The sequence below is a fragment of the Mesoplodon mirus genome (assembly GCF_964341445.2).
Source record: "Mesoplodon mirus genome assembly, chromosome: X".
NCBI classification, from domain to species: domain Eukaryota; kingdom Metazoa; phylum Chordata; class Mammalia; order Artiodactyla; family Ziphiidae; genus Mesoplodon; species Mesoplodon mirus.
This window is the reverse complement of record NC_138981.1, coordinates 114,642,226-114,660,542: the sequence shown is the minus strand read 5'-3', so window position 1 is coordinate 114,660,542 and position 18,317 is coordinate 114,642,226. Positions and strand designations below refer to the sequence as shown.

The following is an 18,317-nucleotide window of genomic DNA, read 5'->3' as shown; positions in this document are numbered from 1 at the left end:
AGGGGTCCGGAATGGATCAACCGAGAAAACAGATATGGAACTACTTTTAATTATAAAAATAATGAAATACTGATAGTAATGACACAATAACTAAGATTTATTGAGAGCCTACGGAGCTCCACAGAATGAGCCCTACCCAGGCCATAGTTGAATGTTAACTGGAACCAAAAATTCAGAATTCATCCTCTTCAGAGATTCAGGTCTTATAAACATGTTTTTAATATATAATATTAATATAACATTGTGTAAGTACTTACTGTGTGCCAGATACTAAGCTTAATCCTTTACATGGTTTACCTCATTTAATCCCCATGATAATGCAAGGTGGGAGATAGGTATAGGTATTATTATATACGTTTTATAGATAAGAAATATAAGGATCAGAGAGGTTAAAGAATAACTTGTTTATAATAACAAAGCTAGTAAATGATAAAGTCTAGATTTGAACACAAGTTTTCTGTCTCTAGAGAGTGTGAGCTTTTAACCACCGTGCTTTGCCTCCTCTTGGAAAAGCATAAAGCTCTATACAGTTCTAAGCTATTGGTAATATTATTGTAAATATTTTTATTTTAAGGCAGTGGACAGTTTCCTAACTGCAGAGAACCATTTCTGCCAGTGGGAGCGAGCCCCACCAAAATAGTTTTAATTTCATCCCGAGTTTGCTTCTTTCACATCGTGGTTTGTTTTACTATCCAGGTATTTATTGAGTTGGGAGGACTTATTCTCACAAGTTTCCAGGCTACATTAACAAATGTAAAGTAAGAATAGGGGAAGCTAGAAGTGGCAGAGAAAGTGTGTGCTGTGGATAAGAGGCAGACATGGAAGCAATGCCCAGGCAAAAGTGTATCTGGGTGTGGGTGGCCTTCTTAGTGACACCACATGGAAGCACAGCCTCTGGCGGGTCCCGTTGCTCTTTATTACTGCACATCTCTGCGTGCATCCTTAGTGCACAGACCCTTACCTTACTGGGAGCATCCAGAAGGTTTTCCCCAGACTCTTACAAAAATTCCACCCACCCTTTTTTTGCTGGTGCCTCAGTGTTTGGCCAGGGGGTGTTACTTGTTTTGCTTCATGAGGCATCTGTACTAAGCTCTTCGTGTCTGCCTCCGTGGTTGCTACTGCTCCTCCCTCTCCTCTTCCTCCCTTTCTTCATCTTCAAGATCATCATCATTATCCTTAGCAGCAGGGTTAACATGTTCGAGAACGAATTACCTTGCCAAGCAATGTGCTAAGCACTTTATATGCATTCTATTTATCTGTTCATTCATCCATTTAATGAATATTTATTGAATATTTACTTTGTACCAAACACCGTGCATCACATTGAAACAGACCATTATTTCTTCTGTTAGTCTAGTCGAGGTTCAACAGGGGAATATATAATTACAAACTGTGGAAAGTTCTATGAAAGAAGGATACATGGGACTATGAAAGGTGAAAGGTGCTGTTGAATTTAATTCTTCAACAACCCTGCAAAGTTAATGAATAGCATTAACCTCTGTTTTACAGGCAAGGAAACTGAAGCTCAGAGAGGTTAAGTGACTTGCCAAAAGTAACACAGCTAGTAACTAGGCTGAGTAGAGATTCATACCCATGTGGGTCAGATTCCAAAGTTCACACTCTTAAGGGTTATACTTTATTGCCTCTCCAATGTGTGAAGTGCATATATAGCCATTAATTCTAGCCCTATACACTTTGGTTCTGGCTTCTCCTCACATGTGTGGAGTCGCAATTGTTTCCAATTAGTTGTGGCTGTGGTTTGGTGCATTCGTTCAAAGAAAGTGTGCATGCAAAGCAGAGGTCACATGCCCTAGGTCTTGTGGATGTGCACAGCGTATAAATAATAATGGCATTCCCCAAAAGCTGGGATTCATTGGAGTCACACATTTGTTTCCCATTAGCTTATGCTACTCAAATACAAACAGTAAAGCATGTATTTACATTGCTGTGTACATGGAAAGCCGAACCACCAAAGCATTCCTTGCAGGTTGTATAAAGCTGAGCATCCAAATAGTTCAAAATCAGTTTTGTAAGCCCAGCTTAATAGCTTTAAAATGAAACCTGGATTCCAGATATTTTTTTAAATGCCTAGAGAGAGGTATGTGAGCAGCCAAAAGAGACAAAACCAGCTAAATCCTCAAAATATGTACCAAGCCCCATATTTGTAGTATCTACTCTTGTTACTTGTCCTTTATTTTTAAAATGCTGAAGAGCTTAAAGTCAAGAAAACTCTTAACCATGTAACAGCAGTAATGGAATTTTTCATTCTATTCTAACCAGCTGTCTGAAGCTTTTCAAAACAAACCTGTTTGTGATGAGATGGTTCAGTTATTTAAGTAGATGGCAAGGCTGGGAAGAACAAGCAGGAGGCATCCAATGTCATTATCTCCCCCGCCCAGCTCTCCGGCCCGATAACAAAAGATTTTCCCATCAAAGTATAGTTCATGGATCGCATCTGAGAAAATGAGATTGGAAATTATCTTAGGTAAAGGAGTCAGGATGGCAAAAGATGTGAACGAAGTCCCCATTAGTTGATGTCTTTACCTAAGAGAGCATTTTTTTTTTTTGAAGACCTGTGGACTTGGAAGCAGAAGACTATATTTTTAATGAGGTCACTATCACTTACTTAGTGACTTAGTCAAGTCTTATCCCCTCTCTGAGGCTCCCTTGACGTGGGAAATGGGGATGACAGTCTTCCCTATTACACAAATTGATGGTGCAGACTCGAGGATTACATGAGAGAACATATGTTAAGTCCTAGCACAGTGTGTGGCTGATAAGGTTCATATCTTTGCAATCAAGATAATTCCAAGAGGCACATTACTTATACCATATAGACAGATCAAGAGTTGCTGCTCTCGCTGGTCTAATTTCAGCATATTTGATCCCCCTAAGAACAACAAGTGTGTCGTTTGATCTTTGTTCTCCTGTCAAGCAAGCATGAAAAGAGCTTTGGCCAAATCACATCGTCCCATGCTGCAGTGCTCTTTTGTTATCTTGGTTATGGTTTTAAGAACATGAAATTGCTGTATTCTAGAAAGCCTTTTTTCCTCTTATGCTGTGGTTTTAATTTTCTTAAGTAATTATTCCAGGCTTTTTGTTTCCTTTTATCACACAACCCTGAGTACCTGTTCCAGGGCTAGCTTTAAATATTTCCCTTTCTAATCAAACAAAGTCACTCACTTTACACAAGGGTATTTTCATTAACTACAAAGACAAAAGGTCATGATGTCCATACCTAAGTGAAAAGGAAATCATCTGATTGCATTTACTTTTTTATAAAATGGTCTGAAGAACATGCATTAAGAATTCAAACACACGTGGGGCTGAGGTGACTCTTGTCCAAAGATGGTTTCACCAGATTTCTGAGAAGTGGAGTGACACTGGAGCAGCCTTTCTTAAAGTGTGGTCTGTGGTTCACTCACAGAAAGGTTGGGGCAGGGGCAGGGGCAGGGGTAGATACAGTTAACAGTGCAGATCTGTGCTCCACCCCAGACCTGCTAACTTAGAAGCTCTGTGGGTGGGGCCTGGGAGCCTGAGTTTTTAAGGAACATCCTAGGTGATTCTTATGGAAATTGAAGACTCACTCCCATGGTGTATAAAAATGTACATACCATTTGACCCAGTAATCCTACTGACGGGAAACTAAGGAAAACTATGGCAGGAGTTATGGAACGCTCCTGATGACTGATCCATCTTTATTTATAAGAGCAAAAAGAACTAGAAGCAATGTAATATTTTCTACATTAGGAAAATAGTTAAGTAAATTTGGGTAGATCCCTGAGGGGCACTGTGTAGGTGTTTTAAACACATTTAAAGCATTTCATTTATCACATTTATTCATAACAACCATTCTATGAGGCAGGCATTATTTTCCTCATTTTACAGATGAGGACATTGAGATTTAGGGAGATTAAGCAGCAAAGTTAGTAAGTGGAAAGAAAGAAGTTAATAAGGGGAAAAAAAGAATTCTAACCCAAGTCAATCTGATTCTAAAATGCAAGTTCAACCGTGTAGAAATATAGACATTAAAAACAACCCTACCCCAGAAAATACAAACATTGGTTCTTAAAGTTTGGGAATTGGGGGTTTTTCCCCTTATTTCTCTTTCCTTTCCTCTTTCTGTATTATATTAATACTTACATAATGAAAATATTATAAAATAAAAAATGATTGTATATTTAAGCAACCATGATAGTTTTATGTGAGTCAGAGTAGCAAGGAGGGTAGAAACTGTGGAAAAAGCTGGGCAGTGGGAAGGCCTCGTGTACTTCCTGCTAAGGAGGCCCAAACAATGCACGACAGAAATGTCAGGTTTAGGGAATGGTTCTGGGGGTCGTGGAGTAAAATCATTGGTGTTTTAATAAGATAGTTTACATTGATAATCATTATTCTGAGCCCTGGCTTTTAAAAAGCTAATAGGATACTGTCCTTTGAAAATGGCAAACAGTTCATCAGAAGTATCAGGCACCTAAAGTTAACTGATTTGTGTGCAAGGCCCTCATAACTTTTCTTTTATAAAGTGAGCGTTCAGTCTGGAAGACATTGTAAAGAGTGAGAGAGGGAACAAAACGGTCAATATTGTGAATTGGAATTAGCTTATTTGATTTCTGTGCCAAATTCCAGGCTGTGCTAAATCCACAGTCCTTGCTGGTAATTCCTCATCTCTGACACGTTACCCTTCTTTCAACACTCTGGAGCTTCAGACTCTTTGAGACTTTTGCATTAACAATAGCTTTCTAGGTTTGGATTTGTTTTGTTCATGTGTGAGGGTTAGGCTCATCAACAGATGTCTGTGTAATATGGTTTGAAAGTATGCTGTAATCCTTCTTCAATGCTGAAGTTGTCTCCAAAATGGGAGTAATTTGAGAACTAAAGTAATTTCACTGGCAAAGTTTTAAAGTTTTTTTAAATTGCACTTTAAAAAACCTGAAATACCGGAGAATACTGGGGGCATTGTACACGAGGTTGGAAAACGGCCTCTCAAAGATTAGCTACAGATCTTAGCCAGGGTCGTCCAAAAGGGTTTAGTTATTCATTCACAAGTTTTTCTATAATTCATCTGTGCTTTGGCTTTCTCCTTTTTCATGAGGTTGTGGAAGTAGCTTTTAAAGAATTAAAGATGCCATGCCACTTCATTTTGCTTCAGTTCAATAGCACATTTATTGAATGCCTACTATGTGCCAGACACTGCCTTAAATGCTATGGGGTTCAAAGGTAAATAAGGCACAGCCCCTGAGCAGCTCACAGTCTGGTGGTGGAGGGAAGCCACGTGTACAAATAAATAATACCAGGTTGCATACGTAAAGTGCTCTTTAGGAGGTACAGATAAAGGGAGCAGTGCTGGAAGAGGGAAAGGGAGAACTATAATAACTATCTGTGGTGGCCAGGAAGGCTTTATTAAGGAAGTGACATTTGAACTTGGCTTGAAAGGATGGAGTGCTTTCAATAGAAATGAAAACAACTCACATTAGGTGCTCAATTAATGTTTGCTGAAGGGATTAATGAAAGGCGCAGTTGTGAGACGTGCTTGAGAAAGAGCAAGTTCACAAAGCTGTATCTAACCGCAGATTCCCCTTATGTGAACAATTCTAATTCAAGTAATCCATGACATACACGAAGGATGTATTTTTCAAAACTGACCTTCAAATGTGTATGTCAAAAGCAATTTTCCCATACGAAATAATGGTAATAGAAGAAGTTGGGGTGTTTTGGTCAAACTGAAATGACATTATAGTCTAGGTTAGTAGTACTCAAGGAATAGTTTATGAACCCTGGTAGTCTATGAAACCCAGGAATCCACAAGGTCAAAATTACTTGCACAACAATACTGTTACTTGCCCTTTTCACTGTGCTGATATTTGCACTGATGCTGCAAAAGCAATAGTTAGTACAACTGTTGGCACCACAGTACGAATCAAGGCAATGGCACCAAACTGTACTCGTCATCATTGTACTCTTCACTGGCATACACCTGCAGGAAAATAAAAGGCATTTCACTCAAGAATATCATTGCTGAAGCAGTAAAACTGATTAATGTATTAAACCTTAACGCCTGAGTATACTTCTAAAGAATATTCTGTTATGACATTTGACGTATGTTTAAGGTACTTCTGCTGCAAACTGTTGATATGTGTCTCAAGGAAACGCACTTGTGAGATTATTTAAGCTATGAGCTAAACTAGCCTCTGTAATGACTGACAAACTATGATTATACAGACTTGAGTATTTGCTAGACATTTTCTTCGAAAGGAACAAAGAGAGCCTGACAGTTAAAGGAAAAACTGACAGTATTTGTTGCCAAGGATACCATTTGAACGTTCAAGATAAAATTAAAATTTTGGAAAACTTGTATCTGCCACCATGACCTTGAGAGCTTCCCAATATTTAAACGACTTTTTAAATGAGATTGGAGGTGATGTTATGATTTTTTGACATCATATAATGAAAGATTTCAATATTTGGAAGACCTGCAGAACTCAGTGAACCAATATTTTCTGGATAATCCATACATGATGAGACAAAATGGGTAAAAAGCCCACTCAAAGTTCAAAACATACCAATGGATTTTAATGTAACAGAACATGAAAAGTTTATTTATATGGTTTCATATTCAACATTGCAAGTAAATTTTCCTCCTTGTTGAATTTTTATGTAGTATCAATGAAAAATATCCACAATTATCTGAAAAGGCTACTAAACTACTTCTCTCTATTCCCATTACATACCTGTGAGAGGCTGGATTTTCTGCAAATGTTTCAACCAAAACAACATATAAGAACAGATTGAAGGGAGAAGCAGATATGACAATCCAGCTATCATATGAAACTAGATATTAAAGATATATGCAAAAATGTAAAACAATGCCACCCTTCTTCTAATGGTTTTATGTCAGGGGAAAATATATTTATTTTTCATTAAAAATGCTATATATATATATATTTTTTTTTTTTTTTTGTGGTACGCGGGCCTCTCACTGTTGTGGCCTCTCCCATTGCAGAGCACAGGCTCCAGACATGTAGGCTCAGCAGCCATGGATCACGGGCCCAGCCGCTCGGCGGCATGTGGGATCCTCCCGGACTGGGGCACGAACCCTTGTCCCCTGCATTGGCAGGCGGACTCTCAACCACTGTGCCACCAGGGAAGCCCAAAAATGCTATATTTTTTAACATCTTTATTGGAGTATAATTGCTTTCCAATGGTGTGTTAGTTTCTGATTTATAACAAAGTGAATCAGTTATACATATACAAATGCTCCCATATATCTTCTCTCTTCCCTCTCCCTCCCTCCCACCCTCCCTATCCCACCACTCTAGGTGGTCACAAACCACCGAGCTGATCTCCCTGTTCTATGTGGCTGCTTCCTACTAGCTATCGGTGTTACATTTGGTAGTGTATATATGTCCATGCCACTCTCTCACTTTGTCACAGCGTACCCTTCCCCCACCCCATATCCTCAAGTCCATTCTCTAGTAGGTCTCTGTCTTTATTCCCGTCTTATCCCTATGTTCCTCATGACCTTTTTTTTTTCTTAGATTCCATATATATGTGTTAGCATACGGTATATGTTTTTCTCTTTCTTACTTACTTCACTCTGTATGACACACTCTAGGTCCATCCACCTCACTACAAATAACACAATTTTGTTTATTTTTATGGCTGACTAATATTCCATTGTATATATGTGCCACATCTTCTTTATCCATTCATCTGTTGATGGACACTTAGGTTGCTTCCAAGTCCTGGCTATTGTAAATAGAGCTGCAATGAACATTTTGGTACATGACTCCTTTTGAATAATGGTTTTCTCAGGGTATATGCCCAGTAGTGGGAATGCTGGGTCGTATGGTAGTTCTATTTGTAGTTTTTTAAGGAACCTCCCTACTGTTCTCCATAGTGGCTATATCAGTTTACATTCCAACCAACAGTGCAAGAGTGTTTCCTTTTCTCCACACGCTCTCCAGATTTATTGTTTGTAGATTTTTGATGATGGCCATTCTGACCGGTGTGAGATGATATCTCATTGAAGTTTTGATTTGCATTTCTCTAATGATGAATGATGTTGAGCATTCTTTCATATGTTTGTTAGCAATCTGTATATCTTCTTTGGAGAAGTGTCTATTTAGGTCTTCTACCCATTTTTGGATTGGGTTGTTTGTGTTTTTGTTATTGAGCTGCATGAGCTGCTTGTAAATTTTGGAGATGAATCCTTTGTCAGTTGCTTCATTTGCAAATGCTTTCTCCCATTCTGAGAGTTGTCTTTGGTCTTATTTATGGTTTCCTTTGCTGTGCAAAAGCTTTGAAGTTTCATTAGGTCCCAATTGTTTATTTTTGTCTTTATTTCCATTTCTCTAGGAGGTGGGTCAAAAAGGATCTTGCTGTGATTTATGTCATAGAGTGTTCTGCCTATGTTTTCCTCTAAGAGTTTGATAGTTTCTGGCCTTACATTTAGGTCTTTAATCCATTTTGAGCTTATTTTTGTGTATGGTGTTAGGGAGTGTTCTAATTCCATACTTTTACATGTAACTCTCCAGTTTTCCCAGCACCATTTACTGAAGAGGCTGTCTTTTCTCCACTGTATATTCCTGCCTCCTTTATCAAAGATAACATGTGTGGGTTTATCTCTGGGCTTTCTATCCTGCTCCACTGATCTATATTTCTCTTTTCATGCCAGTACCATACTGTCTTGATTACTGTCGCTTTGTAGTATAGTCTGAAGTCAGGGAGCCTGATTCCTCCAGCTCCATTTTTCATTCTCAAGATTGCTTTGGCTATTCCGAGTCTTTTGTGTTTCCATACCAATTGTGAATTTTTTTATTCTAGTTCTGTGAAAAATGCCAGTGGTACTTTGATAGGGATTGCATTGAATCTGTAGATTGCTTTGGGTAGTAGAGTCATTGTCACAATGTTGATTCTTCCAATCCAAGAACATGGTATATCTCTCCATCTATTTGTATCATCTTTAATTTCTTTCATCAGTGTCTTATAATTTTCTGCATACAGGTCTTTTGTCTCCTTAGGTAGGTTTATTTCTAGATATTTTATTCTTTTTGCTACAGTGGTAAATGGGAGTGTTTTCTTAATTTCTCTTTCAGATTTTTCATCATTCGTGTATAGGAATGCCAGAGATTTCTGTGCATTAATTTTGTATCCTGCTACTTTACCAAATTCATTGATTAGCTCTAGTAGTTTTCTGGTAGCATCTTTAGGATTCTCTATGTAGGGTATCATGTCATCTGCAAACAGTGACAGATTTACTTCTTTTCCGATTTGGATTCCTTTTATTTTTCTTCTCTGATTGTTGTGGCTAAAACTTCCAAATCTATGTTGAGTAAGGGTGGTGAGAGTGGGCAACTTTGTCTTGTTCCTGATCTTAGTGGAAATGGTTTCAGTTTTTCACCATTGAGGATGATGTTGGCTGTGGGTTTGTCATATATGGCCTTTATTATGTTGAGGAAAGTTCCCTCTATGCCTGCTTTCTGCAGGGTTTTTATCATAAATCGGTGTTGAATTTTGTCGAAAGTTTTCTCTGCATCTATTGAGATGATCATATGGTTTTTCTCCTTCAGTTTGTTAATATGGTGTATCACGTTGATTGATTTGCGTATATTGAAGAATCCTTGCATTCCTGGGATAAACCCCACTTGATCATGGTGTATGATCATTTTAATGTGCTGCTGGATTCTGTTTGCTAGTATTTTGTTGAGGATTTTTGCATCTATGTTCATCAGTGATATTGGCCTGTAGTTTTCTTTCTTTGTGACATCTTTGTCTGGTTTTGGTATCAGGGTGATGGTGGCCTCATAGAATGAGTTTGGGAGTGTTCCTCCCTCTGCTATATTTTGGAAGAGTTTGAGAAGGATAGGTGTCAGCTCTTCTCTAAATGTTTGATAGAATTCGCCTGTGAAGCTATCTTGTCCTGGGTTTCGTTTGTTGGAAGATTTTTAATCACACTTTCAATTCAGTGCTTATGATTGGTCTGTTCATATGTTCTGTTTCTTCCTGGTTCAGTCTCGGCAGGTTGTGCATTTTTAAGAATTTGTCCATTTCTTCCAGGTTTTCCATTTTATTGGCATAGAGTTGCTTGTAGTAATCTCTCATGATCCTTTGTATTTCTGCAGGGTCAGTTGTTACTTCTCCTTTCTCATTTGTAATTCTATTGATTTGAGTCTTCTCCCTTTTTTCTTGATGAGTCTGGCTAATGGTTTATTAATTTTGTTTATCTTCTCAAAGAACCAGCTTTTTATTGATCTTTGCTATCGTTTTCTTCTTTTCTTTTTCATTTATTTCTGATCTGATCTTTATGATTTCTTTCCTTCTGCTAACTTTGAGGGTTTTTTGTTCTTCTTTCTCTAATTGTTTTAGGTGTAAGGTTAGTTGTTTATTTGAGATGTTTCCTGTTTCTTAAGGTAGGGTTGTATTGCTATAAACTTCCCTCTTAGAACTGCTTTTGCTGCATCCCATAGGTTTTGGGTCGTCATGTCTCCATTGTCATTTGTTTCTAGGGTTTTTTTTTTTGTTTTATTTTTTTTTGTGGTACGTGGGCCTGTCACTGTTGTGGCCTCTCCCATTGCGGAGCACAGGCTCCGGACGCACAGGCTCAGCAGCCATGGCTCACGGGCCTAGCCACTCCGTGGCATGTGGGATCTTCCCAGACCAGAGCAAGAACCCATGTTCCCTGCATCGGCAGTTGGACTCTCAACCACTGCGCCACCGTGTAAGCCCTATTTCTAGGTATTTTTTGATTTCCTCTTTGATTTCTTCAGTGATCACTTCGTTATTAAGTAGTGTATTGTTTAGCCTCCATGTGTTTGTATTTTTTATAGATCTTTTCCTGTACTTGATATCTAGTCTCAGAGCATTGTGGTCAGAAAAGATACTTGATACAATTTCAATTTTCTTAAATTTACCAAGGCTTGATTTGTGACCCAGGATATGATCTATCCTGGAGAATGTTCCATGAGCACTTGAGAAAAAATATGTATTCTGTTTTTTTTGGATGGAATGTTGTATAAATATTAATTAAGTCCATCTTGTTTAATATATCATTTAAAGCTTGTGTTTCCTTATTTATTTTCATTTTGGATGATCTGTCCATTGGTGAAAGTGGGGTGTTAAAGTCCCCTACTATGGTTGTGTTGCTGTCGATTTCCCCCTTTATGGCTGTTACTATTTGCCTTATGTATTGACATGCTCCTATGTTTGGTGCATAAATATTTACAATTGTTATATGTTCTTCTTGGATCAATCCCTTGATCATTATGTAGTGTCCTTCTTTGTCTCTTCTAATAGTCTTTATTTTAAAGTCTATTTTGTCTGATATGAGAATTGCTACTCCAACTTTCTTTTGATTTCCATTTGCATGCAATATCTTTTTCCACCCCCTCACTTTCAGTCTGTATGTGTCCCTAGGTCTGAAGTGGGTCTCTTGTAGACAGCATATATATGGGTCTTGTTTTTGTATCCATTCAGCCAGTCTTTGTCTTTTGGTGGGAGCATTTAATCCATTTACATTTAAGGTAATGATCGATATGTATGTTCCTATTCCCATTTTCTTAATTGTTTTGGGTTTGTTATTGTAGGTCTTTTCCTTCTCTTGAAGGAAGAGACTTGCCTAGAGAAGTTCCTTTAGCATTTATTGTAAAGCTGGTTTGGTGGTGCTGAACTCTCTCAGCTTTTGCTTGTCTGTAAAGCTTTTAATTTCTCCATGAGATCCTTGCTGGGTAGAGTAATCTTGGTTGTAGGTTTTTCTCCTTCATCACTTTAAATATGTCCTGCCACTTCCTTCTGGCTTGCAGAGTTTCTGCTGAAAGATTAGCTTTTAACCTTATGGGGATTCCCTTGTGTGTTATTTGTTGTTTTTCCCTTGCTGCTTTTTATGTGTTTCCTCTGTATTTAATTTTTGATCATTTGATTAATATGTGTTTTGGCGTGTTTCTCCTTGGATTTATCCTGTATGGGACTCTCTGTGCTTTCTGGACTTGATTATTTCCTTTCCCATATTAGGAAAGTTTTCAACTATAATCTCTTCAAATATTTTCTCAGTCCATTTCTTTTTGTCTTCTTCTTCTGGGACCCCTATAATTCGAATGTTGGTGCGTTTAATGTTGTCCTAGAGGTCTCTGAGACTGTCCTCAGTTCTTTTCATTCTTTTTTCTTTATTCTGCTCTGCAGTAGTTATTTCCACTATTTTATCTTCCAGGTCACTTATCTGTTCTTCTCCCTCAGTTGTTCTGCTATTGATCCCTTCTAGAGTATTTTTAAATTCATTTATTGTGTTGTTCATCATTGCTTGTTTCCTCTTTAGTTCTTCTAGGTCCTTGTTAAACGTTTCTTGCATTTTCTCTATTCTATTTCCAAGATTTTGGATCATCTTTACTGTCATTTTTCTGAATTCTTTTTCAGGTAGACTGCCTATTTCCTCTTCATTTGTTAGGTCTGGGGGCTTTTACCTTGTTCCTTCATCTGCTGTGTGTTTTTCTGCCTTCTCATTTTGCTTATCTTACTGTGTTTGGGGTGTTCTTTTAGCAGGCTGCAGGTTCGTGGTTCCCATTGTTTTTGGTGTCTGTCCCCAGTGGCTAAGGTTGGTTCAGTGGGTTGTGTAGGCTTCCTGGTGGAGGGGACTAGTGCCTGTGTTCTGGTGGATGAGCCTGGATCTTGTCTTTCTGTTGGGCACATCCATGTCTGGTGGTGTGTTTTGCTTGTCTGTGGCCTTCTTATGATTTTAGGCAGCCTCTCTGCTAATGGCTGGGGTTGTGTTCCTGTCTTGGTAGTTGTTTGGCATAGGGTGTGCAGCACTGTACCTTGCTGGTCGTTGAGTTAAGCTGGGTCTTGTTGTTGAGATGGAGATCTCTGGGAGATTTTCACTGTTTGATATTACGTGGAGCTGGGAGGTCTCTTGTGGACCAGTGTCCTGAACTTGGCTCTCCCACCTCAGAAGCACAGCCCTGGCGCCTGGCCAGAGCACCAGGAGCCTTTCATCCACATGGCTCAGAATAAAAGGGAGAAAAATTAGAAAGAAATAAAGAGGATAAAATAAAATAAAGTAAGATAAAATAAAGTTATTAAAATAAAAATAAAAAATAATTACTAAGAAAAAAAAAAAACAACGGATGGACAGAACCCTAGGACAAATGGTGAAAGCAAAGCTATACAGACAAAATCTCACACAGAAGCATACACATACACACTCACAAAAAGAGGAAAAGGGGACAAAATAATCTATCTTGCTCTCAGAGTCCACCTCCTCGATTTGGGATGATTTGTTGTCTATTCAGATATTCCACTGATGCAGGGTACATCAAGTTGATTGTGGAGATTTAATCCGCTGATCCTGAGGCTGCTGGGAGAAATTTCCCTTTCTCTTCTTTGTTTGCACAACTCCCGGGGTTCAGCTTTGGATTTGGCCCCGCCTTTGCGTATAGGTCGCCTGAGGGCGTCTGCTTTTCGCTTAGACAGCACGGGTTTAAAGGAGCAGCTGCTTAGGGGACTCTGGCTCAGTCAGGCTGGGGGAGGGAGGGGCACGATGCGGGGCGAACCTGCGGTGGCAGAGGCTGGCGGGACGTTGCACCAGCCTGAGGAGCGCCGTACGTTCTCCCGAGGAAGTTGTCCCTGGATCCCGGGACCCTGGCAGTGGCGGGCTGCACAGGCTCCCGGGAGGGGCAGTGTGGATAGTGACCTGCGCTTGCACACAGGCTTCTTGGTGGCGGCAGCAGCAGCCTTACCATCTCATGCCCGTCTCTGGGGTCCGCGCTGTTAGCCGCGGCTCACGCCCGTCTCTCGAGCTCCTTTAAGCGGCGCTCTGAATCCCCTCTCTTCACGCACCAGGAAACAAAGAGGCAAGAAAAAGTCTCTTGCCTCTTCGGCTGCTCCAGACTTTTTCCGGGACTCCCTCCCGGCCAGCCATGGCGCACTAACCCCTTCAGGCTGTGTTCACGCCGCCAACCCCAGTCCTCTCCCTGCGATCCAATGGAAGCCCGAGCCTCAGCTCCTAGCCCCCGCCCGCCCCGGCGGGTGAGTAGAGAAGCCTCTCACGCTGGTGAGTGCCAGTCGGCACAGATCGTCTGTGCAGGAATCTCTCCGCTTTGCCCTCCGCACCCCTGTTGCTGTGCTCTCCTCCACGGCTCCGAAGCTTCCTCCCTCCGCCACCCGCAGTCTCCACCCGCGAAGGGGCTTCTAGTGTGTGGAAACCTTTCCTCCTTCCCGGGTCCCTCCCGCTGGTGCAGGTCCCGTCCCTATTCTTTTGTCTCTGTTTTTTCTTTTTTCTTTTGCCCTACCCGGGTACATGGGGAGTTTCTTGCCTTTTGGGGGGGTCTGAGGTCTTCTGCCAGCGTTCAATAGGTGTTCTGTAGGAGCTGTTCCACATGTAGATGTATTTGTGATGTATCTGTAGGGAGGAAGGTGATCTCCGCGTCTTACTCTTCCGCCATCTTTCTCAACTCCAAAAATGCTATTTATGTTAACATATCATGGGTTTATTATTGTTATGTTTAAATTAGTTATTAAGTATATATTTTTAATTTCTCAGTTATAATTTCTAAGATGGTAATGTGGATAGATATAGCTATGTATAATCAAAAGTTCCCTGGGATTCCCACTAAGAGTATAAAGGTGTCCTAAATTCTAAAAGTTAGAGAACTGCTGGTGTAGCTTATCCTAGCCTGTGTGTGTGTATTATACATTTAGATGTGTGGGTTTCACAGGTGGGGAAGCGAAGCACATGACTTAGAGCAGCAGGGTGCAGGTGCTGCTGGAGTGGGTGATGGGAGGTGGCTTCACTTCTCAGACAACATTAGAGGTCGTTGGCCAGGAAATAACCAACTTTTTGTTTTGGACTTTTCTTTCTTTGCTTAAAAAGAGAAACCAACCTGCAGTCACATTTCTCTATGATACGTAGCTTGTTGCAAGTAGATCGTGGTGTAACAGCTAAATCACAGGTGGAGAACCTAAGAGTATATTTTGCAGTGACAATGAACACAGACAGTGGAAGCCACAGAAACCAAGATGTGCCTGTGTTATGTATGCAGCATTTTTTTCTTCCAGATACCTCTTCTGCAATCGCAGAAATCTCACTTTCTGCATATCCAGCATCTTTTGTTGTCCATTATTTAAAACTGAAAGGTGGGACTGAGATTTAGAACTAAAAATGGATGATGGGGCAGAAGCTAGAGGAGGAATAGAGGATGTTGGAATACAGCCTTGGAGAGAGAGGGTGAGGAAAAGTCAAATTGCTCTCAGAGACCACTCATGCTGTGAGCTGGGCTTCTCAGTCAATGGAGAGACATTTGGGAGGTGGGAGTCACCATAAAATTAGAAAAGCATTGATTGTGTGACTGAAAACCCAGAAACTGAAGGACAAAACAGACATGCCTCTTATTAGGCATATGGTCTACAATGAAGCAAAATGAATTTCCAAGCATCTTATTGAAATTGTGGAAGAGGGAGATATTTTTAAAGTTTTTCTAGTGGTCAGGGCATAATACGAGGCAATTATAAGTATTCATTTAAATGTGTATAAAATGTCACTGCTGTTCTCTTCCTTTGGTGGGATGCGTTTGTTGCTTTAATTTAGTGAATGTAAATATAGTTAGAGAGGGCTTCCATAGACATCTTCTCTGAACATGGTGTTCTCTCAGCCTATAAATATGCCTTGCCTATCATGTCTTAAGTTCCTCATCAGTGAGTTCTCCTCCCATGGAGGCTTTCAGGAACTTAAGACATGGGAACGTTCTGATACAGTATACACTCTGGCTACTGGATGGTGGAAGTAGAGTGGAAGGGTGGAGAATCATGTCAGTTGCTACGGAATGGTCCAGAAGTATGCAACTCTAGAGAGTATAAGCAGTGTACGTCTATTTAAGTTTGAAAATGATTTTTAAAACCTCTGTGTAACTCTTTTAACGTTTTTTAACGCCTCCTGTTAATAACAGACTGTTTTAGCCCTGCCTGAGAAATATGAAGAACTGCTACAATCCTGGTTGTTTTCTTTCAGCTCCTGAGGACCATGTCTGTGCCCAAGGGTAGAGTTTTGGATAAAAACCTTGATGAGGAAGGGCTTGAAAGTGGAGACTGCGGCGATGATGAAGATGAGTGTATCGGAGGCTCTGGTGATGGCATGATGAAAGTGAAGAACCAGCTCCGCTTCCTTGCAGGTAACTGACTAGTGCTGGCTCAAATCTGAGCTAAAATGGTGATGCTTAGGAATTAAAGACCAATTGAATCTGCTCTCTATAACTCCCCTAAATCTCTGCAACACACAATGCCATCAATTCTTCAAGGAAAGACTACACTCTAGAAAATGAAGTTTTCAGGTAACCTTTCTTTTCTTTTAAATCTCTGGACCTGGGTAGAGGGTAACTTCCTGTTTCTCATTGTCTAAAATGAACTGACCTAAATCAGTTGGCTCTGTTTCCTACTGGAGATTTCCTTGGTTCTTCTCAGTTATAAAAAGAGATGAAAAAAAGAAATGCAATCTTGAGAGTCTGGTGAAAACCAATGATGGGGTAACTTTCAAAGGAAAAGACCTGCTGACCCTCTCTTTTTAGAATGTCATATTTGGTTTTTTTCTCACAAGTAGTCCAGGCTATGACACATAACTGCACAGCTAGGTGAAAACAAATAGAAGAAAAATAGAGAGCTGATGCTGTCAAGAAAGCAAAACAGCCACAACAAAAATATTCCCTCACAAGTCACATTTGTATCAATTAGCCCAATTTACAAAATACTTTCGTATGGATAGGTGTTCGTGTTTCCATTTTACTGATAAGAAAACTGGGGCTCCGAGAAGAAATGAGTTTCATCTAAATGGCAGAGCTGGAAACCTAACTTGGGTCTTAAGACTTCCAATGTCACACTCTTCCTTCTGCAATGCACAGCCTTCTCCTTGAAATCCTATTGCCCATGGCCTCTGAGACCCTGCAAGCTCCTCTTTCTTCAACCTCTTTCCTTCACTAGTTCTTTCTAATCCTACCTCAAACTGGGTCTCTCCTTAAGCCTCTATCTTTTCTCTCTTTTCCAGAGAAAACACAGATCTTATCCATTTTGGCAGTTTCAATTTTGTTTATGATTTCTCTAAGTTCTTTTTTTTTTCGTTCTCCATTCTGGCAAAAAAAATCTAGCATGAAATCTGCCCTCTTAACAAACTTTTAAGTGTACAGTATTGTTAATAATATGCAGATTGTATGGCAGACCTCCAGAACTTTTCCATTTTGTATGACTGAAATTCTGTCCTCATTAAACACTAACTCCCCTTTCCTCCTCCCTCAAACCCTGGCACCATCATTTTGCTTTCTGCATCTATGAGTTTGGCTACTTCATTTAAGTGGAATCATGTAGCCCTTCTGTGACTGGCTTATTTCACTTAGTGTAATGTCCTCAAGGTTCATCCATGTTGTAGCATATGACTACAGGACTTCCTTCTTTTTTAAGGCTGAATAATATTCCACTACATGTATGCACCATGATTTCTTTATCCATTTAGCCATCAATGGACATTTAGGTTGTTTCTACCTCTTGGCTGTTGTGGATAATGCTGCAGTGAATATTCTTTAACTATTATACCACTATGGGGATAATTCATAAAATCATTACCTCCAATGTTAACTGCTCTCCTGAGCTCCCATCCCACATCTCCAGCTGCTTACTAGTCATTTCTTCCTGGCTTTCCCACCATTACCCCCAGCTCTATGTGTCGGAAATCAAACATATCAACAGACCATCCCAAACTGGCTCCTCCCTTAATAACCTTATTTTTCTAATACCACTACTATTCTCCCAGTTGCTGAGGCTTAAAACTGAAGTCATCTTTGACTCTTCTCCCTTGCCTTTCATATACAGTTGGGCACCAAATCACTGTTGATGATCTGTAATTTTTTTCTGCTTATCTCACTGTTTCCTTTCTATCCCCCTTTCACCCCCCCTACATATGCTATTTCAATCACATCTTAAGTGGTCTCCAGGCTTCTAGGCTAAGACAGGAGTATTGAGAGCCTTAGGCTAGCAGATTAGAGAACAAAGAATCAGAGACCCAGGCAGAAGATTCCACCAAATTTATCTTGTACAGCTGCCAGGTTAATCTCTCTAAAGCATCTCCTACCGCTCCCTAGCTCAGCTACCTTCATCCTGTCCCCATTGCCTGGAGGATAATGCTCAGACTCCTTAGCAGAGCTCTGAGGGCCTTCTGGTCTAGCCTAAAGTATCCTTTTGGCTTCATTTCCCACCAGTAGCCCCACAGAAACCCTGCACTTTGGCAAGAACGACCATAGTCACGCCCCATGAGCATGAGTAGACATACTGTTTGTTTATTTTTTTTAACATCT

The 18,317-nt window shown here is 40.1% G+C and overlaps 1 protein-coding gene across 1 annotated transcript in view; it reads left to right on the top strand.

Annotated features, from left to right (window-relative positions):
• Positions 1–18,317, top strand: part of GPC3 (glypican 3) — a 439,276-nt gene that overhangs the window by 361,416 nt on the left and 59,543 nt on the right. Inside the window, exon 7 of the mRNA XM_082610706.1 lies at positions 15,992–16,151. Within this exon, the coding sequence (XP_082466832.1) occupies positions 15,992–16,151 (160 nt within the window). The remainder of the gene's footprint in view (positions 1–15,991; positions 16,152–18,317) is intronic.